Source organism: Callorhinchus milii, unplaced genomic scaffold (genome assembly GCF_018977255.1).
Source record: "Callorhinchus milii isolate IMCB2004 unplaced genomic scaffold, IMCB_Cmil_1.0 Scaffold23, whole genome shotgun sequence".
Taxonomy (NCBI): Eukaryota; Metazoa; Chordata; class Chondrichthyes; order Chimaeriformes; family Callorhinchidae; genus Callorhinchus; species Callorhinchus milii.
In genome coordinates this window covers 6,518,158-6,528,542 of record NW_024704764.1, presented here as the reverse complement: position 1 = coordinate 6,528,542, position 10,385 = coordinate 6,518,158, and the positions used below count along the sequence as shown (strand labels likewise).

General features: G+C 44.0%; 1 protein-coding gene across 1 annotated transcript; it reads right to left on the bottom strand.

Moving 5' to 3' along the window:
- Positions 1-816: 816 nt before the first annotated feature.
- phb (prohibitin) lies at positions 817-6,759 on the bottom strand. Its single transcript, XM_007901512.2, has 6 exons — positions 6,537-6,759; positions 5,610-5,771; positions 4,661-4,803; positions 3,684-3,800; positions 2,680-2,775; positions 817-1,729 (listed from the first exon to the last, which is right to left on the bottom strand). The coding sequence occupies exons 1-6, from the start codon at positions 6,622-6,624 to the stop codon at positions 1,514-1,516; spliced, it is 822 nt and encodes a 273-aa protein (XP_007899703.1). The 5' UTR covers positions 6,625-6,759; the 3' UTR covers positions 817-1,513.
- Between the last annotated feature and the right edge of the window lie 3,626 nt (positions 6,760-10,385).

The following is a 10,385-nucleotide window of genomic DNA, read 5'->3' as shown; positions in this document are numbered from 1 at the left end:
GTGCACATGACAATTTGCCGTTTAAAAGGCCCCAGTGACTGAAGATGATCTTTGGTGCCGCTCTGTGGCCAAAACAATCCTTGCACCAAACAGCATTTTAAGAACAAAGTTCAAAGCCAGGCTGATATTTGAAATGTCTCCATGTAACAGGCAGTGTTTTGCTTTCAAAAATAAAGAATGAGCTATTTTATGTATTAATCCATCAATCTTTCCATGAGCAAATTGATTTAATCAACAGATGGGGGGGAAAAGACACAACTTATCTGGACCTTCTCAAGTGTCCTTTTAAAAGCCAGTAAGTCAGGTACTATGGAACAGGCGCCACTACAATCACACTAAACAGTCTGTTAGTTTGCATCAGTAAACTCACCTCTTTTCCGAACCTTTAGTGTAAAACCCCCTCTTCTTACCTTCACTCCCAGGAACGTATGAATTGTGGATGTGAAAGTTCGATTGCGCCTTCAGCCACCTTCCTACGCCCCTCCCTCTACCTTCCCGATTGCAACGCCCTGCTCGGGTCCAAATCCCCGACTGTCCAGTGCTCTGGGATGTCCTCATGACATGAAGGGCGCTATACAAATGTAATTTGTTGCTGTCGTTCCTAGCCTTGTGTTCTGAACCATGGGAATCAAATAAAAGTAGCCCGGCATTATCTTTCCCTGGTTCCACTGGGTGCAGCTCAATCAGGGAAGAGCTCAGCAACATGGACAATTGAAACCCACATTGTTGTTGCTTGCAGTTTATGGCCTAAGGAAGCTAAACCACAAACATATCACACGTGAATCGAAGTTAAATGAAATTCCACGCAACAGAAGGCAGTAGGCATCAGTGTGTTTATTTAGGCTAAAAAGAAAATATCAAATTACTTGTGTATTATCTGTTACATCAATAATTAAATACGTCACCACATACAGATGGATAATGAAACATAATAAGGTTACAGAACATTCCGTCACACATCCATTGATTTTGATCCCAGATTTCTAGAATGAGTAAGCATTATGTAGCGTTTTAATCATAAAACGTAAGTCTTTACTGCAAACTGTAACTTAAACCCACTCGATAGATTATCTGGAGTCTGCAGTCTTTCTCCATCATTGTTTTAGACTGCTGAGACTTCCACTTTTAAGATTATGAAATTCATAGAAAAATAAAAAAGTTAGTGAATTCGGATCTTGGGTCATTTGGGCTAATTTTATTTTCTTGCTTATTATTATTGTGACCTGATCTTGTTTTGATCCAAGTTAATCGCTGCAGAGGAAAACATGCAAATGAGGGTCAAGTCAGCATTGGCAATGAATGCCAACCAGCAGGGCACAGAACAGACAATGTCAAGGAAAATCTGATTTAAACATATCACCAGTTTTCACTTACCATCTTTTTCCCGCTCATCTTCTAATCCCACATCTTTTTCCTACATCAAATGTCACATTGAGGGAACGTGTTCTATAAAATGTCAATTCAGCTGCGTTTACTTACACACTTTTAAGATATTTTGTGACTAAATGACTTGTTACTGTGGGGGGAGCTGGAGCAATGTGGACTGACCGGATGGTAAATAGGTTACGTTACGGGATCTAGAGAGTTGGTAGGCGATATCTTCAGCTGCTTCAAGTTTGCGGAGCTCAATCAGACCCTCTCCAGCGTGGGATAAAGAATTGGCGATTAATTCGGCTGCTTTGGAATCTCCCTCTGCGGAAATGATGGCTGCTTTCTTCTGCTGTTCGGCCTTTTAAAATAAAATTTAAAAAAACCATGATGCTGTAAAATGATTTATGGTTGGATTGAGTCAAAGAAAATACATTCCATTCGAAGAATGAACAACTGGAAAACTCAGCAATGTGTCAGTTCTTTTCACAAAAGCAATTGTGCAATTAAGAGTCAAAGAACATCCCTTTTCAAAACGGTACTCTCCATGTTCAGCTGCTGAATGCAAAGGCATCTGCGTATTACTCCAAGCCTCGGCGTTATCTCTATCTCCTGCTCTGTGCTATGAGATCACCAGCCAGGACTATAGTGGGAACACTATAAAGAGACATTCTGTATCTACCGCAGGGCCAAAGTTGAAAGAAACGAAGGGTAAACACCCAACTGGTATCTAGTGACCTCTGGTGGTATAATAATAATCTTTGCATTTGATATAGCCTCATCACATCGTTGGGTGGTCTCAAAGCGCTTCACAGAATATACTGGAAAGTGAATTGACTGTATATTTTGTGGGTGAAACGCAGCAGCCAATTGCGCACAGCAGCATCCCACGAATAGTCGTGGATTGAGGGACCAATTATTTTCTTTGAAGGAATTATTACCCCCAAAAAGTGATTCACCAATCGAAAAACAGCTGAGTTCCTACTTTCTGTTAGAAAAACAGGCGCTTGGAATAAGGAAACTTGCCCTGAGGTGTGGATGATGGACGAGATTAGCACTCACTGAATAAACGCAAATGGAACTGTGCTCTGATGGATGTGGTGCGCGAGCCAAATGGGAGAGGATTTTCACAATGAATACTGTCCAGAGTTTAGGTACAACAGCAACAACAACTCCTATTTATATAGCGCCGCTCGCACAGGCTAGAGTCCCAGAGATAGTACGTGAAACGACCAGTTATTTTGCCAGTTGTGACTGGCCAGCAAGTATTGTGTAAAACTACGGCAATGACAAACAGAGATAAGCACTCACCTTTTCCACCACAAACCTGGCCCTCTCGGCTTCCTGCTGTGCTACCTGCTTCAGCTCAACAGCCTCAGTGAATTCTTTGCCAAAGGTTAAGTGAGTCTGAGGAAAAAGAAAATTCGGAATCATTTTAGAAAAAAAACGACAGACAACAACAACTTGCATTTATATAGCGCTCTTCACATTGGGTAGCGTCCTGGAGCGCTTGACAATGACCCCGAACCAGGTGGAGAGAGGGGGGGAGGTGACTGCAAGCACAATCAAGAAAAAGGTCTTTAGGTGGGATTTAAGTGGGCAGAGAGGGGGCAAGGTGGAGGGATAGAGGGAGCTCCAGAGCGTAGTGACTGAAAGCACGACTGCCAATTGATGGCGGAGCGGAGGGGGCGAAGGACAAACAGGAGGCTGGAGCCAGCTGAGCAGGAGCAGTGGAGTGGTGGCGGGGACGGGGTGGGGGGGGTAAGCAAATCAGATTTGTAGGGAGGTGCGAGGGCATGAAAGGATTTGAAAACAAGTGAGAGGACAGATAGGACAACTGGAACAATAATAATTTGTGCGTCTGATAAACGGGCTGCACATTCTTGTGTTTTTTTTNGGTCAACCGGGTATCTGACATGTATGGGAATCCGTTGCCATACTTAAGAGTATCCAAACTGAGCTCCACATATGCACATGGAAATCTCCCCACATGTCTTGAATGGAATGGGTGCTCTCTGGAAGATTGTTGGCCAAGGGTCCCAGGAAAAACAATCCTTGAATAGCGTTGTGGGATCTTTAATGCCTGTCTACCTGAACAGGCAGAAGGGATCTCGGTTTAATGTCACATTTTTAACAGAGCTGCTCTTCCTCTCAGCCCTGCACTCTATTGCAGCATCAGCCTCAATCATGTGCAGACAAGCGGTTTGAATCCACAACCTTTGGACTCGCAGGCGAGAGCGCTACGAACTGAGACAGGTTGAGACTAAACCAAGAGTAAAGGGTGGAAAGTAAGGGAAAAGCTACAATATAGTTACCAGAGACACATCATCCAGGATGAGTCCAAAAGTGGCAGCTCTCTCATTCAGGTCCTCACTGACCTGCCTGGACACCAGCTCTCTCTGTGTGATCAGGTCACTAGCATCGAACCGGGCCTTGAAAGAGATTTATGTCAAATTATTTTTGAAAAGAGCTACATTATTGGATTAATAGCAATATCTAAACTATAATAATAATCATTGCATTTGATATAGAGCTTTATCACGCATTTGACACGTCTCAATGTGCTTCACAGGATACACTATAAAGTGGATTGACCATATTTGTCCAGAAATTGGGCTAACTTTTTTTTTTAGGCCCCATCCTCACTTGGCTACATTTCACCCCTATCCAACAACAACAAGATTACATTTGTATAGCGCCTTTCACGTCGGGAGGAATTCCAAAGGCGCTTTCTCCATTCGGCCTCGCTCAATTGGTGTATTCACAATTGGTGAGAGCTTTCAGCCATTCTGCCCTGCTCTCTGGAACTCCCGTGTCGAAGTCTCTCCAACTCACCCTCCCCACTTCGAAGCATGCCTTAAGGCCTTCCTTTTCGACGGCACTTTTGTTCCCCCTCTTCCCCCACCCACCCATCCTGTGGAGTGCTTTGAGGTGGCCTCCTGACATGAAAGGTGCTATATAAGTGTAAAATTGTCGTTGGTGGTTGCGTTAATATTATTAAACGTTTAAAATAGTCCCTTTAAAGTAAGTGGGCTACCCATTGTGGTCTGTCACAATATTTTCAAGGGATCAATTGAGAGCAGAATGTCAGTGCAGTGTGAACCAAAACAAGGGCTGTGAAAATAATGTCCTTAAGGTAATTTCAACAGCAGCCCCACTTTTTTTTTTAAAAGCATGAATTGCAAACAAAACATTGCAAGACATGGTAGATGTTAATCTCATTAATACTGTATTAATACCTCTCCTTCCCCCCACCCACCACACACTCTCACACACACACAAAATCACTTACTACTACAGACTTCAGGATTTCTGTTGTGATTGACGGAAGGACTCTTTCATCATAATCTTCACCAATGCTGGTGTAAATCCTAGGAAGCTCGTCAGCCACTGGTCTGAACAGGATACGCAGTGTTATGTTTACATTCTGTAAATCTAAAAGCAGAGAATTTTTTTAAAAATAAGGTTAATGTGCAATAAACTGTGAAAAGTTCCAGGCAGAGGGCGAAACCTTGGGCAAGTTTCCTTACTCCACACAGAGCCTAATAATAATCCCTCCAAAAACTAAAAACAATAATTAAATTGGTCATTTTCAATCTACGACTGTTTGTGGGACATTGCTGTGCGCAATTGGCTGCTGCGTTCGCCCACAAATATACAGTCAATTCACTTTACAGTGTGTTCTGTGAAGCGCTTTGGGACGCCCTCCCGACGTAAAAAGCGCTATATCAAATGCAAGGATTATTATTATTATTATTATAAAAGTCACAATTGTTTGTCGGGTCAGTCCTATTTCTCCATCCATCCACAAACTCCACCTCCATTGAATACACTCTTGAAACTGTTAACACTTAACAATGTTAAGTGAATTGACCGTATATTTTGCGAGCGAAACATGGTAGCCAATTGCGCACAGCAGTGTCCCACAAGCAGTTGTGGATTGAGTGCCAATTTATTTATTTTTTGAAGGAATTATTATTAAATAGCTGAAAGTACTCTCTCCAGAAGTACATGTGGTTTCTATTGAGTAATTTTCAGCCATACAAAGATTTCCTATACCCAACACATGAAAAAAATTACAGCTTCCATCGTACTTTACTGAAACCCAATCGGAAGACATTGCTCTTTATTCATCTCCATCACAGACCAAACTGAGGGCATCACTAACCGCTTAAGACGCTGCTAACTGTATGACTAATAATTGTACAGTTGTACAATTCTTTTGCTTGTTGTACGCTCACCTTTACTACCAGTGACAACTGGAACATTCCGTGGCCGGGAGCGGCAATCAAAGATGATTGGTTTTTGTACCCATGGAATAAGAAAGTGGGTCCCTTCTCCAACCACCAGCTCCTGAATCCCACGAAACCGATCAAATATCACAGCTCTGTGTCCGGCATCAACTGAGTACATAAAATGGATTAAATATCAATTGAGCGGCAAACATCACACAGCAAATACAATCACCGTCAGCGCCTTGGGACGTCCTCCCAACGTGAAAGCCACTATACAAATGTAATTTTGCTGTTAATTGTTTGGCGACCAATACAGAACCACTCCATTTGATGGCAATTACCTGTGAAAATCCACTGTTGTTATGGGCGCCCATGTCAATCAAACGCAAGGACAATTATCATGACCGGGTCTGAGCTGTGAAAGATGCCCCACTCCCCATTGCGTGGTGTCTTACAGCCGCAGAGAAGGGTTTAGAATCGTAAAATTATACAGCACAGAGGAGGCCATTTGACCCATCGGGGGTCCGCCCCGGCGCTTCGAAAAGAGCTTCCAACTGGTCCCGCTCCCCCCGCGCTCCCCCCGCAGACTTGTCCCCCCCAAATATTTATCTAATTTGGGTTTCATTCCATAAGAGTGGGTTGAAGGTTAACGCGGGGAGATCGGGAGGGCCGGTGAGGGTCAGACTGTACTAATATAAAGGCTGATCACCGCGTTGAGACGCCTCAAAGCGACTTCACGGAATACACTGTGCAGTGGACTGTGACTTGTGCAGTTTGGACAAGTTTTGAGAACCTCGAGGGCGGCTCAGGCCGTCCTCCTCCTCCTCCTCCTCCTGCCCCCCGGGTGCCGGGCAAGGACACGGGGGGGGGGGAGGGGGGAGCAAGGACTCTCCTCCTCACCCCCGACCCCCGGGGGGATGGGGGGGCGCTCACCGTTATAAAGCGCCGAGTTGACGACCCCTCCGGCGAGGGCCACTCCGAGGCCGAGCTTCCCGATGGTTTCCAAGAGCCTGGCGGCCATTGCCGAGCCGGTTCACACCACACACAGCCGGGAAGGAGGGAGAGAGAGAGAGACACGGGCTGTGAGGCCTAGAGTCGGCGCCTGGGTCACCTCCACACCGTGATTGCCTGCAGCCGCACCGCGCATGCTCGCACGCCGTGCATTCTGGGAGTTGTAGTTCTTTCACCACCCGCTTTTGCGTCATTGCTGGCCTGGCCTATGCGTGTCGCGGTGTCTTCTGGGGGCTGTAGTCGCTCCCCAGCGTCAATGGCTGTCTGGGTCGTTGGGTGCCGCGGTGCATCCTGGGGGCTGGTGGCTCACCCACCGTCCCCTGCCGAACTACAACTCCCGACATGCTCCGCGCGCACCAGCCAATCAGGCTCCTCCCCCACACACACCCACTGCAAACCCACGTGGAGAGGCAGAGAGCAATGGCAATCCTTCCCTCTTTGCCTTTCCTTTGCTGAAGGGTCGGTTTGCATCAATAATAATTATTATTATAGTGATAATTATAATAATAATCATTGATAATAATCCTTGCATTTGATATAGCGCCTTATCGCGCCTTCGGGTCATCTCAGAGGCGATATTGTAAAGTGTACTGTAGTGACTGTGTTTTTGTGGACAAAATGCGGAAGCCGATTGTGTACAGCCGTAAGGGTTTGCTCGGCGAGAGAAGACCAAGGTCCACCCAGCTGGCCTGCCGCCATCCTGGCAGTCACATGATATGTTGTGTCCCAAAGTCTATTATATCCCGAGATATTATTTCCTATACGACCAGTTAGTGTGTGTCCTTCAAAACTTATTTCTAGCCCAGCAGTTACCCTCGGGACATCCTCCCGACTTGAGAAAACACAGAACCATTGAAATTTAACACAGAATAGTCTGTGGTGGTTCCCTTACGAGCAATCCTTTCAGTCTCATGTACCTGCCCTTTCACTTTTCCGGGATTGATAATCCCTCCCAAAAAATAATAATTTGGTCACTCAATCCACGGCTGTTTGTGGGACACCGCTGTGCACAATTGGCTGCCGCGTTTCACCCACAAAATATACAGTCAATTCACTTTACAGAATATTCTGTGAAGCGCTTTGAGACGTCTCAAAGATGTGATAAGGCGCTGTATCAAATGCAAGGATTATTATTATCCTTGTTCAAGTTTGTAAATAAATTTACAACCTAATTGAAAAGGAATGTATTCAATAAAGGGGTATAATATGGATACATTGTAATAAAATGTAAACAGCTTTTGCAATATGTGGTGAGAAAAGGATATATATACGGTAGCAACAAAAGATTGACTAACATGAAACAAGCCTGCAGGAAGCATCAAGCAGGTTGCCACAATTTGTCCTTATCTCCAGAATGTCTTGCTCTGCTGTGGCTGTGCGGGCATAGTCCTGCGATGATTTACAAAACTGTCTGAAGCAAAGAGAAGCTTAAGGCAGATCTGAATTTGATGCAGCAACGTGGCACAATTAATAACTAGTCTTAGAAAATACCGTTGGCTTTCTTCCTATTGATAATAATGATAAGCCTGGCATTTGATATAGCGTCTTATCATGTCATCGAGACGCCACACAGCATTTGACAAGATTCACCTCAAAGCGTTTCTTAACTGTGTATTTTATTGACGAAACGTAGCAGCCAGTCTGCGCACAGCAATGTCTCACAAACAGCCACAACCGGAGTGAGCGACCAACACGCACTCTGAATCTGATAAAATATAAAACAAATGTGTTGGTCTTTAACTTACTTGTCTGCAATGTGAACTTGAAGACGAGTTGGCAATAAGCCACAGCCTTTAAAGATACGTTCTTTATCACAAGGAATGGTTACTTAGACAATCATGCAACATTTAAATGCCTATTTTTATGATCAATTGAAAGCGTTGTTCTTTTCTTCCGAGCCTTTGTCAAATAAAATGTGAACTTTAATAGCCGGCCCAGTGCCAGATGCCGGTGGCAAGCAAGTATTGACTTTGCATTGAAGAAAAACAATGCAGAGATCTCGATCGCTCTTCACCCACAGAATCTTATGAAACTGACTCACAAATGTCATGTGGTAAATGATAGACTTCTGAAAGCAATTGCCACAAAAAGAGGATTTTTGTGTTCTGACAACTACAAAGGGATTCTGCTATTATTGTGACTTCAAGACCCTCCAGCGGAGTGTACTTTTCTGATAAATATCAGCATTCACAAGCTCTGAAATTACGCTTTAAGCAATAATCAGTCCGGTGACCAGCCAAGCTGCTGACAATTAATTTTGCTTGTGTTCCTTAAATCGTGTTGTCATCATGCTTGCGTTTGAGATTTAGTCATCTTTTGTGTCCTTTTTTGGTTGGGTAACAAAGCAATTTTATTAATAATCTCGTAAAGCTAGATAAAATAACTGAAATGTTAAATACACCAAATTTCACATTGCTTGATTTCTAGTTTATTTGCAGCAACGGTTTAGCAAACCAATGTTTTATTTCTTTTCACAGTGTGAGCAAAGCGCACTGTTAAATTACAGCGAGGAATTATCTGTCGTAGCCAGCACGCAGAAAAAAAATTTTCGTACAAAAAATTCCGTGTCAGCAGCACTTGTGAAACACAGTCCTCTCAGATTTCATATTCTGCTTCCCCTCATTAAAAAATAATGGACCACGGGATTAATAATCCTTACATCTCCTACAGCGCCTTTCATGTCAGCAGGACGTCTCAAAGTGATTCACGGGATTTACAGTAAAGTGTATTGGCTGTGTGTTTGTGCGGGCGAAAGCTGAACGGAAAGAAGATCAAAATAGTCAAAGAAACAGTGTGAAAGGAACAGGAGGAGAATGATAACTGGTAATACAGTATTGAAAACCATAATTAGCAACAACAACTTGCATTTACACAGCACCCCTCACGCAGGGTAGTGTCTCGGAGGCGATTGACACTGACGGAGCCTGATGCCGAGCCGGGGGGAGGGGGGAGGTTAGTGTAGGGACTGTCGAAGAGGAACGTCTTCGGGCACGACCTGAAAATGGGGACAATCATCCCTGCTGATTGACGTGAAGTTCCAGCCGTGACCATGTGGGGGAGGTGTTGCCATGTGTTTCTGGGCCGGGGCGATACCAGTGCGAAGCCACAACAAAGAGGGTTTGAGGTGGAAAAAGATCCTTTGAGAATAATACCTGATGTCTCACAGTTTGCAACACACGCGGAACGATCTGATTACGCTTTAACCATAAGAGCAAAACCTGCGAAGTTTGTGAATGAAACTCGCGGGCGGCTGAGTTTTATTGTGTCCTTCATTACTCTCAGCGACTGCTCGATTCTCTTATAGGATTTGCAAGTGTTCGGTTGTGTTTTTTTTCTGTCTGTGAAAATTTCTTTTTTTAAATTTTGCCGTTAAAATCTTATCCTCTGAATATTCTGAGTGTTTCCAAGTAACAAGAACAACTTGCGTTTATATAGCGCCCTTCACGCAGGGTAGCGTCCCAGAGCGGCAGTCCTTTTATTATAATAATCCCTGATTTTGAAACCTCTCCAAACACTTCACTGTTTTTTTCCTGACAAGTGTCGTGACTGTGTACATTTGTAGGCAAATGACTTGGCAAATGAACTTGCGCACTGCAATGTCTCAGAAACAGCCCGGAAGTGAATGATCCATTTTTCTGGAGAATTTTTGGCCAAGACATAAGAAACCTATCATTAGGTGGTGGTTGTTGTTGTTAAATGTATGGATTTACATCAATAAAGTCTGAATGACAAATCAACGAGAGATGGGAATCTGCTCATGTGAGTTAAATG